Source organism: Doryrhamphus excisus, linkage group LG21 (genome assembly GCF_037039965.1).
Source record: "Doryrhamphus excisus strain RoL-2023G ecotype Guam linkage group LG21, RoL_Dexc_Guam_v1.1, whole genome shotgun sequence".
In the NCBI taxonomy this organism is placed as follows: Eukaryota; Metazoa; Chordata; class Actinopteri; order Syngnathiformes; family Syngnathidae; genus Doryrhamphus; species Doryrhamphus excisus.
The window spans coordinates 6,230,778-6,246,368 of record NC_136377.1 but is presented as its reverse complement, the minus strand read 5'-3'; the positions used below and the strand labels follow the sequence as shown (position 1 = coordinate 6,246,368).

General features: G+C 39.2%; 1 protein-coding gene across 3 annotated transcripts in view; it reads left to right on the top strand.

Moving 5' to 3' along the window:
• Positions 1–15,591, top strand: part of robo3 (roundabout, axon guidance receptor, homolog 3 (Drosophila)) — a 148,244-nt gene that overhangs the window by 63,136 nt on the left and 69,517 nt on the right. For all 3 annotated transcript variants that reach the window (XM_058086497.2, XM_058086496.2, XM_058086498.2), the window contains exon 2: positions 9,546–9,872. In XM_058086497.2, the coding sequence (XP_057942480.2) occupies positions 9,546–9,872 (327 nt within the window). The remainder of the gene's footprint in view (positions 1–9,545; positions 9,873–15,591) is intronic.

The window sequence follows — 15,591 nt, the reverse complement described above, 5'->3', positions numbered from 1 at the left end:
AAACAAGCATCACACCAAACCTTGATATCTACACTGTAATTGTGTTGGCTTGTACGTAATGTGGTCGAACTGGCTCGAATAACCCTTTGCCGTTCCAACGGCCATTCCGACTGTGTTGTCATACAATAGCCGATGAAAAAAAAAAATCTTCGTCTTCTAAGGCGGTGGTTCTCAGACCCAAATTGTGAAAAAGCCATGCCGCTATTGAAATGGGTTAACAGGTGTTGCTTATATGCTTTTCATTGGTTTTCCAATAACAACAGTTGATAAGGATTTAATGGATTGGCCAAGGAGAGTATTGGCAGGACTGAATAGCTGTACCTTGGAATTTATTGAGACAATCCCGTTGTATGGTCTCTTAATATAGCGAGCAAGTCGGGATTTTGAAAAGTTATCCTTGAAACGTATCTTTTCATAAAAAGCCCTTTTTTTATGAACTGATATTTTGCTGAAAAGTACCCATGTTCTACTGCCGATTACAAAAAAAACGGAAAAAAATAGAAACAAACTTTTTTGGAAAACGGTTGATAAGGATTTAATGGATTGGCCAAGGAGAGTATTAGCAGGACTGAATAGCTGTAGCTTGGAATTTATTGAGACAATTCCGTTGGATGGTCTCTTTTAATATGGCGTGCAAGTCTGGATTTTGAAAAGTTATCCTTGAAACGTATCTTTTCACAAAAAGCCCTTTTTCGCCCTTTTTTTTAAAGAACTGATATTTTGCTAAAACTTACCTATGTTCTACTGATTACTAAAGAACGGAAAAAAAATAGAAACAAACTTTTTTGGAAAACGGTTGATAAGGATTTAATGGATTGGCCAAGGAGAGTATTGGCAGGACTGAATAGCTGTAGCTTGGAATTTATTGAAACAATCCCGTTGGATGGTCTCTTTTAATATAGTGAGCAAGTCGGAATTTTGAAAAGTTATCCTTGAAACGTAGCTTTTCATAAAAAGCCCCTTTTCTCCCATTTTTAAAGAACTGATATTTTGCTGAAAAGTTCCTATGTTCTACTGCCGATTACGAAAAAACGGAAAAAAAGAAACAATTTTTTTTGGAAAACGGTTGATAAGAATTTAATGGATTGGCCAAGGAGAGTATTGGCAGGACTGAATAGCTGTACCTTGGAATTTATTGAGACAATCCCGTTGGATGGTCTCTTAATATAGCGTGCAAGTCGGGATTTTGAAAAGTTATCCTTGAAACTTATCTTTTACCAAAAAACCCTTTTTCAGCCTTTTTTTAAGAACTGATATTTTGCTGAAAAGTACCTATGTTCTACTGCCGATTACGAAAAAACAGAATAAAATAGAAACAATTTTTTGTGTCTACATAACCCGAGGGCACAATATCTCGTGTGCCTTGAAAAATCAGTCAAACTCATCAAAAATATCCGGTACCGAGAGGAACAGCTTTTGAAAAATTGTCTGGGATTGAATGAATTAACGGGCAGAAACTGTCAGCACAGATTCTGTTATTTTGGCTAAAATGTATTAACCCACACAAAAGGCAGAGTGTGGCAGGAAGAGTTGAGATAACCACATGATGACACCTTTATACTTTGCCTCGAGTTATTTTTTTTATCAATGTAATAGTCTCTCACCTTCTATATCAAAATGCTGACACTTGCAACTTTCTTTTGGGTCTATTGTAGCTTCTTCTGCAGCTGGGATCAGTATGAAAATCAGAGATTCTGCCTTTTCTGGTTTCCATGTGAACACGCTGTTAAAAAGGGATGTTTTGTGATAGAAATTACGAGCACAGTACTCTAAACGGGAAACCTAGGCAACATTTGTGTGGAAATCTTGGACTTGAACCAAAACATACACTAACCGAGGTTCCACTGTATTGATCTCGCATTCATGTGTATTATTATCATTTGCAAAATGTTCGTCACAATGCGTCTTGCGTGGGATGTCGGCATTCTGCAGTGTGAGGAGCAGCGTTGGTGTCTAGTGTGACAAAGTCCTGCCGTTCCAGCTGTCCCTTTTCGAGGCTGCTTTACCTCCATTTTTACAACACAACATTTTGTCCTCTCATTCAATCGTGCATGTTTAATTGAACAACGAGGTGTAATAGAGTTGTCGTCCCATCTTTAACAAGCTGTGTAAAACGGACGACTATCTCTGGTCGTTGGCCTATGGCCTCATGTAGGTTTTTATGGCTACTTAGGGGTTGTTTACACAGAAACGACACCAGTGGACGGTAAAGTTTTCTCTTTGGTATTACATGACAACAGGATATTCTGAACGGTTTCTGCTTTTGGTGTATTTAAAAAGAGGGCAATTGTAGTGATTTTTCGAACTTTTCTACCAGTCTACTGTTAACATTAGACCAGGGGTCTCAAACACACAGCCCGTGGGCCAAATGTGGCCCACAGGACACTAGTTTGAGGCCTCTGCCTTGATATGAAAATTTAATGTTAGTGCGGCCCGCGCAAGTTTGATATGGATGCTGTATGGTATCATGTACCCAGAAAAAAGTATTACGTTTGATTAATGTTCATGTTAAAGGTTAAATAACTGTTAATAGTTATCCTCCCTATCCATGTGGAAGTGGTAAGTTTTTGTCTATTTAAAGTTTAAAGGAAATAACTTTAAGGCTACCGTCGCTAGCTCTCTAGTTTGCGAGTTAGCATGTGTCTCAAGACCCTGCAGTTGTGCAATATGTTGTAAATAAAGAGTATAAATGTGACTATAGTCGTGTTTTGTCATGTCTACAGGGCTCTAATAATGCTTTGTTCATTTTAATCTGAAAAAAATAATTTGTCTACCCACCAACTATATGTGGTTTCTTAAGTTTTTATTATTTGCCGTTTTATTATTATTATTATTATATTTATTTATTTATGATTTTCTTTATTCTTGATTTGTTTATATATTTTTCATTTTATTTTGTGTAGAAAAATAAAAAGTAAGATATTTGAGAACAGTGGAATGTTTTATCAGAGCTTTTATTGTAGAAAATTGGAACCAAAGCGAAGTTTTTAAATTTTTTTTGTTTTTAATAAATGCGAAAACCTGATGCGGCCCAGTCTCACCCAGACCCGAGCTCCAGTGGCTCCCAAGTAAATTGAGTTTGAGACCCCTGCATTAGACCAAGGATCAGCAACCCACAGCTCTTAAGCCTCTTTGTTGTAGCTTCCTTCGCAATGCTCAAGTATTATTATTATTTTTTTTACACCCAAATGGGGAAAATACGCATCTTTTGTAATGAGTTTAGAAAAAAAAAATCTGACTTTCTGTGAGACCCTATACTCGATCGACTATGCTTTTTCTCATCTGAACTACTTTGATACCCCAAAATTCCCTCCAAATCTGGAAGTCAGTCAAAATCTTTGGATTTTTTGCATTTTGCTGCACATTTTCTTCAGGCGTCAGGTATTGAGGTTTAACCAAGATGATACTATCATTACCCTATGAGTTGGCATCCATCACACAAACACTGTATTCTCCTGTTAAAACTTGTTAAAATTAAAGAATTAAAAAAGATATTTTCATCTAGATAGATTTATAAGATGTTTTGAAATTGTGGCTCCAGTTTATTTTTCTTTACTTAGCGAGGGGGTAAAATGGCTCTTTTGATAGTAAAGGTTGCCGACCCCTGCATTAAACCATCCAAGTCTTAGTCCTTACTCTGGTCTATTGTATATAAAAAAAAAACACTCATTCAATTGAAGTTCCTTAAATGGTCCTGCACCATGTGTATCCAAGGTAACAGAACTGTGCTCCACAATTAATTTCAGCTTGACAACGGCTCATGATGCATTATTAATTTATATGTGGCGAGACGTCACAGTTAAAGGTGGAAGAAAGGGAACTCAGCTGCACAAGGACTCTATTTAGCAGTAGGTGCTGACAGGACAAGTCAGCTATAAAGGTCTCAAGTGTGACAGCCTGAGGGGCCTGACACGATAAGCATGAGCTCCCCACCTCAGGCTGTAGACAGATGGACTGCCTAAGGAATTAGTTCCAGTGGTTCTGGGAGGGGGGGCGGGGGGGTCTTGCCAGCCTTATTACTGAAATAGACATACAGCAAAATGAGCCTGAATTACGACACAACACAAGACTTCATTGAAGTTTTGTGGCTGAACTAATAATACCATTAAATAATTACCGAATCCAAGCGATAAGGGGACTATACAATACTATGTTGTGTACACATCATCTGATGATAATTGCTGTGTTCTTCACAAGAAGGATTTTTTTCCGCGTTTAACCTTCCTCTTGTGTTAGCTTTCTGGTATCATCTCCTATGTTACCGGGTCGGTTTTGACCCGTGTATTAAATCAGCTATAAAATACACTAAAAACAATAAGTTACCATCATGTCTTGGTTACCTTCTTAGGCTTCCTCATCCATGAAAATGTTGGTTTTAATACTTTCGGTGTGGCCTTTTTTTGTCACTATACCCCTCAATTTCAATTTCCAAAAATGGTAAAGTGAACCCCAAAAGAATCATATTAATAAATTGAAGGTTCTTTTGTTACCTGGCTATTACTGAGGGCTATAGAACATATCTCTTAAATCAATTAGTTGTATTTATTTTCTCATTTTAGTATTAATCACTAAAGAAACATCTATGGTGTTGGGGTGAATTTTGACCCATAGATATTAATGTCAAGAAAAGGTAGAAAAAGTTATTGTTTTCAGCAACAGAACTTTAGTATAAAGTGAAATCAAAAAGCAGAACAGGTCCAGATCTTGGTTCACTGTACTTCTTGCCATTCTTTCCATGATCCAAATTGTAAATGTAAACTCAAGCCAGTCAAATGAGTGAATTCACCTCACATGTATACTGGAAAAGCGGTCAAAATGAGAATCCCCTGAAGCTTACATGATGAGAAAAGGAGCTGGTTGTCATTGTGTTGGCTAATTGTACACTTATGATTTCAGTTGTGGCTCAAAATATTTCTTTATAGTCATATTATTAACAATACAGTGGTCATAATTTCAACCAAATGTAGTAAAAATTATTTTTTTGGTTTTATTTTGTTGAAATAGAGTTTCCTAACAAAGTCAAAAAGCCTTGATGCAATAATCAAATGTTATGTGATTCTTTTTATGTATTAAAATGTATAAAAAGTCACAAGAGGACTTAAGTATTCAAATTTTTTCATATAGTTTAGCAAATTTGAGTTTTGAGTCGAAATAAGCAACTGCAATCTCGAAGCACAATACCGCTGATGGCCCTCAGGGACACAAAAAACACGGAATTTCCTTTTGCAAAGTCGAGCCTGCTCATTTAGATGCTTAGCATTAACCCGCTTAATTATAAAAGAGGTTTCCTCTTTAGGGTTGGTACTTTGTATTCTCATGTATGTGCCTCATTTTGTTGTGCGCCTGCAGGGTCAAGTACTAAAAGGCAAAGTCTGCTGCCAATTTAACTTTGAATACACATTTGCAAATCAATTCTTATGGCTTTGGTGGATTGGGGGTTGGGGGGGACTTGGAGGAGTCTTTAGGCTTTTGAGAAGGAAACAAAGTTGTAAATCAACAATTCTGCAAGAGGGAAGGATTTTCTTCAAATCGTTTCTGTCTACTCCAGCGGTTTCACAAAGCATTTTATTTGCACTATAATTATGTAATTGTGCCATGTTTGTAGTTTTCTGGAGAATTTCCATTCCTGTATTTCATATATGGCAGTAAAATACATTGGTGGAAAATGTGGTTTTGTCATTTTCATATGCAAACTGCAAAGCTTGCAAAAGTTGAAACTCATTCATTCATTAATTTTCTACCGACCGAGGGTCGCTGGAGCCTATCCCAGCTGTCTTCGGGCGAGAGGCGGGGTACACCCTGGACTGGTGGCCAGCCAATCACAGGGCACGTATAGACAAACAACCATTCACACTCACATTCATACCTATGGACAATTTGGAGTTGCTAATTAACCTAGCATGTTTTTGGAATGTGGGAGGAAATCGGAGTACCCGGAAAAAAACCCACGCAGAACACGCAAACACCACACGGAGATGGCCGAGGGTGGAATTGAACCCTGATCTCCTAGCTGTGAGGGCTGCGCGCTAGCCACTCGACCATCGTGCAGCCCAGTAATAAAATTATTTTTCATATTAAAAAAAATCAAATCAAAATACACCTAAATTAATATTTTAAGTAATTTTTAAAATTATATATATATATATATATATATATATATATATATATATATATATATATATATATATATAATGCCAGTGTTTTTTGTACATTTATTTTTTGGCAATATTAATTAATTAATTTATTTATTAATTTTCTACCGCTTATCCTTACAAGGGTCGCAGGGGTTGCTGGAGCCTATCCCAGCTGTCTTCGGGCGAGAGGCGGGGTACACCATGGACTGGACACCAGCCAATCACAGGGCACATATAGGCAAACAACCATTCACACTCACATTCATACCTATGGACAATTTGGAGTCGCCAATTAACCTAGCATGTTTTTGGAATGTGGAAGGAAACCGGAGTACCCAGTTGCAAACTCCACACAGAGATGGCCGAGGGTGGAATTGAACCCTGGTCTCTTAGCTGTGAGGTCTGCACGCTAACTACTCGACCAAAACTTGAAACTATTATGACCAAAAATTGCAGCATTCCGAGTTCCAGTTTCTGTATGCCAACATGTGGTGGGTGAGGACTAGATGTAGGCGAAATGTTATCCATGTTTTATGTCCTTTTCCCTGCAGGGCCCCAGCCAACTGAATGTATTTTGGTTGTGTTTGATGACACATATACTATATTCTTCCAGAGCTGGCTCAGTGCTACTTGTATTTTGAAGCAGTCATACGCCATGTAGGCGGACCTGTACTGCCATTGAATGGATTTAATATGATTCACATGATGTGGATATGTTAGCACCTGTGTGGAAGACATGTAGGGAGTGAGTGGATATTTATATGCAGAGCTGTCGTACAGAGATACAACCGACAACCCATCATTTCCAAGCGTGTCAAGTCAAATGGCGTTTTCCTTTGCCCTTCATACTCCAAACCAAATGGGTTTTGATACGTTAGCCTTCTCATGTCAGTGGACATGTGAAGTGGAAATTGTCAGAATCTCCACAGTCGTAGTCTCGTGGGAGGAGCAATCGCAATAACTGACTTTTCTTTTGGCTCGTCTTGTTTACATGTATAAATGTGCTAATATGGCATGTCTTTGACTTGATGGATCATTTTCGGTCACTTCCAAAAAACGCACTTGTTTTGGAACTCTTCCTATTATCTGCAGTCCTACATCGGGGTTGACTCCAGCCATTGTTGATTGTGTTTTTTCCATAAAGCTACTTGGGAAACTATTTGTAAAAGGGAACAGACACTTTTTGTATTTTGTATTTATATGTAGTGGCACGCCACTAATACATTTGGACCGCCACAGACCAACTGACTATGTTCTGTTCTGTCGGTATGGGCCAAGCAGATCAAAAGTAGGCAAAGTTTTTTTTCTACACACCAAGGACCATAATCCTGGTCTACTTCTATAACCTGGAAAACATCCAAGGATATTCTTGTACGATGGATCATTTGCGGTCAGTTAAAAAAAAAAACGCACTTGTTTTGGAAATCTTCCATTATCCGCGGTCCTACACCGGGCTTGACTCCAGCAATTGTTGATTGTTCATGTTTTTTTTTCCATAAAGCTACTTAGGAAACTATTTTGTAAAAGGGAACAGACACTTTCCGAACATTTGTATTTATATGTAGTGGACCGCCACTAATACATTTGGACCGCCACAAACCAACTGACTGTATGTTCTCTTCTGTCGGTATGAGCCAAACAGATAAAAGTAGGCAATCAAAGTTTTTCTTCTACACACCAAATACCATAATCCTGGTCTACTTGTATATAGAGTACCACCATTAATGGTATTTTATTTTGTCAGTATCCAATCATTCTCTTTGCATCATTCCTACCAGCTACCTCTGAGGTTTCATTATCCATCGTGTAGCTATGAGATTTGTTCACTTGGAGCCGGAGTCCATGTCCGCCAGGCGCTAATAGGGCCTTAGAGGGTCCAATTTTCCCTTCTATACACAACAGTCAAAGCAGTCCTTTAGAGTGCACATATTCCAAACCGATTTGAGTTCATTCTTCCCTCCCTTTGAGCCAGGCATCTGGGGGTTAACGGAAAAAAAAATTGTACTTTCAATGTTAGTTGGATTAGTCTTGCCTCACAGTATCACTGATTCATGAGTGATTTTTTTCACTGATTGTCTTTAGATGGGAGACATTTTTTTTTAATTCCGATTTTCTCTTGATATTTAGCTCACAGGCTCACTGTGGTTCTTTTCCTTCTTAAAAGGCTCAATTTAGCATTTCCACATGGCTTGCTCTTAAAGTGTGTAGGCTACCAATTTATCCATCTTTGTGCATGTAATTATAAAAGTGATCATTAGTGTTAGTCCTTCCCGTCTCATCAAGTCAATTAAACATCTTTATTTACACTTTGTGTACCAAATCGGAGTATTTCCGATGCTTCCTATTAGGGTATTAGTAAAATGAAACTCTTGAGGAGCAATTGCAATACAAAGCTGTACCATTTGCCGCTTTTCGTTGTTTGTGCTGTAATCAAAACTTCTGAAGGATTTTTTTTTCATGCTTTTTATGGAAGTCCTTGAATCACCTTCTTCATGATACCTTTGTGGACAGTCATGCCAGTCCTCTTCTGTTAGACCTGCATAACATAACCTTTGGCGTCGGCATTAAATCGGCCGAGATCAACCGTGGCCATTCGCTAGGAATCGGCAGGGGAGTACTGTCGAGTTTAAATGCTTAATTGAGCAGTTTTGTTTTGGGTTATTATCGCTCCGTTATCGCCGATAATACATATTGACGACTGAATCCAGTCGTGTCCCCGCAAAATAGAGCAACAAGCTGCAACAAGCTGCAACAAACTGCGCGGTCGGGATCGACCGATATGTTTTTTTTTCCCGGGCCGGTGCAGATTTTTTTCCCCCATCACCCTTAGCTGATGGCCGATTTTGCTCCCTCAATTTACATGAAAAAATTAACAATATGAACAAATATTACAGGTCTCAAGTTGAAACAAATATTTATTGAAATGTAAACACTGAAAACACTAGGATTCAGCTTTCTTAAACACGCATTTAAAAAAACAGTATTATCAATTTAAAAAACAGTAAATATTCATCCATGTGCAAGAACATTTCTGTCATAGTTTAAGTTTTATCTAGCATCGATGTGATGACTGCTCCTCCGCAGTGTGACGCGCACAGATCATGTGCGGAAAAATATATCGGCGAACCCACGCGTGTATCGGCCGATACCAATTCAAGTAAAGAACGCAAATATCGGCCCGATATATCGGTTGATCCTTATTGCGTGGCTAGAGTATGCCCTTCATATTGCTGAGCCGCTCATCTAAGTTGCTAATCCTCGCCTCCAGGGCAGCAAATAAGCTACATTTCTTACAAGTATCATTATCACTGAAGGACCGCAGGGTGAGGAATAGCTCAGCACATACCAAGCATGAGCGAGGAGGAGATACAATAACTCAGAAATCTCATCCTTTTGTTTCTTTTCCCTCAGGATCCCGACCCAGGCTAGAGGACGCTGCTCCACGAATTGTTGAACACCCATCTGATCTGATCGTGTCCAAGGGGGAGCCAGCCACCCTCAACTGCAAGGCAGAAGGGCGTCCGGTTCCCATGGTGGAATGGTACAAAGATGGCGAGCGAGTCGAGACAGACCGCGAGGACCCTCGCTCTCACAGGATGCTCTTACCCAGCGGTTCCCTTTTCTTCCTGCGAATCGTACACGGGCGGCGAAGTAAACCCGATGAAGGAGTCTATGTGTGCGTGGCCCGTAATTACCTGGGTGAGGCCGTCAGTCGGAATGCGTCGCTGGAAGTGGCAAGTAAGCATTTTTATTCAAGTTACAGACTTGAATTCTTGACGATGTAACGTGCGGCGAGGTTCGTGGCAGCACCGCGCTCGTCCATATCACAGCACAACAATGATGTATCCCCGCAGAGGCAGGTTCACAGACACTCCGGTTCTCACCATCCCTCAGTTAACTCAAGATGCCAGCTCACACCTCCGAGTCACATCTCCTGGCAGCTTGTACCCTCAGCCCCCCCAACCCCCACTGCTTGTACTCCAAGCTTATAATATCACATCCTATCTTCTCCGACTCCACAGAGTGCAACCTCTGTCATGTTGCGTCCGATGCTCCGTGACCTAAGTTGTTCACGAACATGCACTGTTGATAGCTTGGTCATGGGAATAATCCCAATTGCTGTTGCTGGATTTGACACTGCTAGTTGGCCGCCTCTCATAAACAAACAGATACGAGTTCTTGTTTTAAATGTCATACTTGCCAACCAAAGCCACTTACTATACATACTATGCATGGGTTCAATGGCACACAAACTGAAACATTTTGTCGTCCTGGTAACAACCCTAGAGGGGGAATATGATCTCAGGGAAGAACTACATTTGAAACACTTATATGCTAGGACTATGTTAAAAAGCCATAGCATTTCAGTATGTGGAATCAAACTATGGAATGGATTCAGTAAAACCTGCTATACATATCACTATATTGATGATTACTATGGTACCCATTATGTCATTGTATGGTCATATCACCTCGTACTTCGGTACGTGACAAAAAAATATATAAAATAAAAACCTTAAACTATATTAGGAAAGCAGGAAGTGAACAAATGTAACAGTTACTGATTGTAAAAGTACCAGATGGAGGGGTAGGATTTAATAAGATTTGCTTCTTCCTACTCCTTTTGGACATGCGGAACTGTGAACTGATTATGTGATGCATTCAATTGTAATCTGATGCATGTTCAAATGAAATAAAACCTTTACCATAAAAATCAGGTGCCAAGCAGAAATTCCATTATACAACTAACTATGGTAGAACTTTTGTAAATTATTATATATATTTTTACATTTAATTAAAAAAATGACAAAATAAAATACTAATAATTGTATATTATACAATTTTCTGAATAATAAGCTAATTTTTAAGAGGTTAAAAAAAGGTATTTTATTTTTTCCAGGCTTTTGCAGGCCATATAAGAAAATACCATTACCATGTAATGTAACATATTGACAGTTATTCAGCAACTCATAAAATTAACGAGCTAAATCAACACAGCTTGTTAGTTAACATAAGCCAGCGAGGCCACCATGCAAGTCAGTCAAGCAAGTTCACCAAGCTCTCAATTGTTACAAAATTCCCGAAGAATATAACAATTAATATATTTAAATCTATGACCATAATATTGTACTATATTATTCATCCCACAATTCTCATTAGCTGTTCATGCTAACCAGCCCACACAATGAGGCCGGGTGGCTAAGCTAAGTAAAGCTACCTTCAGCAACACTTACCAGTTCCGTTCAATATAGAATATATGAAATGCTCCCAGTCGCAACAGTGGTAGTTGTTGCCTATAACATATTTAGATGCAGCAGTATTAAAACATTGTGTTGGTTTTAAATACATTTGCAAGCCTACCTGTGTGGTGTGTTGCAAGTGTTTCCCCATGTGTGTCTTCCTGGTAGCTATTTATTGGTTATTGTTTGTCATGTGATCAAGGGGTGATATCCTGATTGGGTGCACAGAATCACAGGAGTCAACCCTCATGATTCAAATCACCTGTTGCTGAGTGTTGTATATTAAAACATTTCATTTATACTTCATATATACATATATGCACTTATAATTATATGAAAGGGTATTATTAAATAAAAATCTATAATATACAAGTATTTGGGTTACACACATCTCATTCTACACCACTGAATTCATTTAATGTTTCATCCTCTCAAGGCTGTCGGCTATAATGTTCACTCCTTGGTTCATAACAGCTGGTATGAATTAACATTTAAAAACATCTTAAATTATACAACCATCCCTAGTTTATCACATTTAATTGGTTCCAGATCCGGCCTCAATAAGTCAAATTTCTTTTCGTATATTTTTTTTATATTACATATTTTTCATATAACCTGTTTATGACTTTGTGAATATGGTTTTTAACATTATTAGAGCCCATGGAGACATGTCTATAATCAGCCTCACACTTCTATTATTATTTGTTTACAACAGCTTGCTTTAACTGTAATGTGCAGGCTACAGGATCACTGCAGGGACACAAGCTAACTAGTTAGCCTCCCATTTGTTTATACTAAACTTTAAAAAAAAGGGTTTCAAACAGAGCGGAGAAGAGGACAAAGTAAGAAGCCGAAAACATACCACTTCCACACGGGAATGGAGGAGAATTTTTTTTCACTTTATCATGTCGGCCATGCCATGACTTCAGGCAGCATTTCAAGTAATATAATGGAAGAAAATATCTCAGCAATGTGATATTATCTACGCCAAGTGACCAGAGTACTGCATACGACATATAAATTGCAGGACCAACCAAAACTTTGAAAAAAGAGTGGCTTATAATCCAGATATGTTGGGTGTGTGATCCAAGAAGGCTGAATAAACAAGCAATTCTGAGGGTATCATCATTCCACATCTTTATTAATACGACAAAATTCAATGTACCAAACGGTAAAATGGAACACTTTGTTAAACCGTTCAGTCCAGAACTTTTATGGTGGTTTTATTGTTGCAGAGAGAGACAGAATTATTTTTTTGAAGCTTCTTTCTGATGGTCTTTTAGCCCATTCCAGTCTTGTGCAGGTCCACAATCTTGTCCCTGAGGTCCATTACACCACCAGGGCAGGGATTATAATCAGTATAATAAAATAAATACAGCAATCCCTCGTATTCACGGCTAATTGGTTCCAGACCCCACTGTGATAAGTGAACTAGGTAGGATTTCTTCTTTATGAATGGATTAATGGCATATAAAGCTTGTTCTAAATATGGCTTTTAGCAGTATTGGAGCCCTTCAGACATGAAGTGTAAATTATTTAGAACGTAAATAAAACTTGTACTTCTGTGTGTCGCAGTAAAAATATTCCCTGTGGAGATTCGGAAGTGACGTTGAGGGTTTCAAAGTAAAATTGTAGCTTGTTGTGGGTTACATGTGCAACAGTAGCTCATGTTATTATTTTTTATTATTTAGTTTTATTAATATAGGCTATTATTATTATGCCTGTTGTGAGGTCATTTAAACGTGCAATTAAAGCCTGTTCAAGCCTCTTCTCTCAGTGAACAATGACTGACACTTAGTGATACTACAATCACAATTAATGAAAACATTCATGGCTTATATTAGTATTGCGGAAATATTCATATGTTTTGACAGATTCTGCCGTATTTAACTATGAAACAGCATAATTGATGAATTAGGAATGGAAAACCGCAACTAGGTTGGGGACGACAGTAAATTAATAAACTGCTTCAATTTTTTGAAGTTAAAAACACATTTTTGCAAAAATACTGCATTTCCTCTCAGATGAACCTTTTTTACTTCTTGCACAAATCCACAAACATACTTTTCTTGAGCCGTTCTAGCGTGAGAGGTTAGATTGGGAGTTGGGGGTGGGGGGGGGGGTGTGATGGCTGGTGCCAAAAGTCAAGCTATTGCCCGCCACGGTCAGTTTCCCTCCGCGTGGCACCAATGAGGCTGGAGATGAAGCCACCAGCACATAAGCCGTCCTGTAGCTGCCAAGAGGCTCAGGGTGGCACCAGCGAAGGCACAAGATGGCACTGCGGCACGGCGTCACCTGGCTTCTTGCCTATATCACTTGGAAATGTGGAGGCCAATGAAGGAAGAGCTACTTTGCATACTGGTGGATATATTTAGTATCAGGTTTTCAGCCAACGCTGTAGGAGTGGTGGTGGGTTCAGGGGCTGTAACCTCTCACAATCCATCTGCTGCAGGTTGAGAAGCAGTAGTCCGCAGTATGGATGCACTATTGAGATTTTACTATGGAACACTAAAGAAGCAGTTTCTTGTCATAACAATGTTTTGTTTTATTTCAGTGTTTTTCATACATTTAGATGGATGGATAGATAGTATAATTCATTCATTTTCTATCACTTTTCCTCATGAGTGTCGCAGGGGGTGCTGGAGCCTATCCCAGCTGTCTTCGGGCGTGAGGCGGGGTACACCCTGGACTGGTCGCCAGCCAATCACAGGGCACATATAGACAAACAACCATTCACACTCACATTCATACCTATGGACAACTTGGAGTCGCCAATTAACCTAGCATGTTTTTGGAATGTGGGAGGAAACCGGAGTACCCGGAGAAAACCGACGCATGCACGGGGAGAACATGCAAACTCCACACAGAGATGGCCGAGGGTGGAATTGAACCCTGGTCTCCGAGCTGTGAAGTCTGTGCGCTAACCACTAGACCAGCGCGCCGCTCCCGTATAATAAATAATAATAATAATAATAATGTGGTGAATAAATAGATGACATCAAATATGTATTTGTATTTATTTGTGGTGGCCCGCCACTAATACATTTGGACCGCCACAGATCAATTTGTTACTACTTTTTTTTTTGTATTTGGGATTTGTGCGACCTGTTCACCCTCTTTCACAAACACTTCACAGTCACTTCCTCCATCCCAATCACTACTGTAGTATCCTTGGGCACTACTCCCATACCATATACAGTCTATGATAAATGCCTAAAAATATCCATATCATACTTTTTATTATATCCTGGAACAAAGTATTGTGATATATCGCTGAAACGATATTTTCTTACACCCTTACTACTACTACTACCAGTAATATAATGGTAGTGGCAACTCTGCGTGTGGTCTGGTTTTGTGTGGGTTTGCGTATTGTGTAATACAATATAGACAAGACAGTATAAATCACATTTCCCCTTGAGGGATAGTAATCATTATAACACATTAAAAAAGTAAAATACCATGTTGTTTGACAAAGTTGTTAAAAGAAGCAGCGACCAAATCTCGTCAGTTGCAGAAAAGTCGGTCAAGAACAATAGAGCTCGGGGCCACACAGACATTTGCGGGTCTTTGACATTCAGAGGGACTTGGCCATTTTTCTTTGAGTGTTTTATAACTCTGACGTTTTTATTATGCCTGCTACATCTCTACCGCCTGCCTTTATGGCTCATGAATATTCACACATAAAGAAGGAGGGGAGGATGAACTTTTTTTCTTAGGTGACAAGAATGGGGGGTGGAATTCTTCTTGAATAAAGCGAACGGAGGACTTTTGCTCCTGAAAAAACACCCCCAGCAACCTCCGCAAAGGTTGTTTGGAGGTCAAGCCTGCAGGTTTTAAGATGGCAGCTGCTTTGTGGAATTTGGGTGAACAGGTGAAGATGTGATGAAACTCTTGTCCTCCTCCTGGCTCCGTGTCAACGCCTGTGGGCCAACTTTCTCACGACGGTAATCTCAGGACATTGTTGTAAACAATGCAGCCGATCATTTGGAGCGGCCATATTTTTCTTTCTGAGACACATAGAGTATGCACACTCAAACCTGTCATGCTGTTTTTTGATATCCGACACCCGAGTGCCGAATTTCAGGGTTTATGGATTTGATGATGTGGGAAGGATTTCCGGGAATTCCGTGTTAGTGTTGGCTGATACAAGTGATGTAGCAAACCTACTTAACTTCCCCTCGGCTTTCCTAGAACTGCCCTCTGTCCCCTTTCTT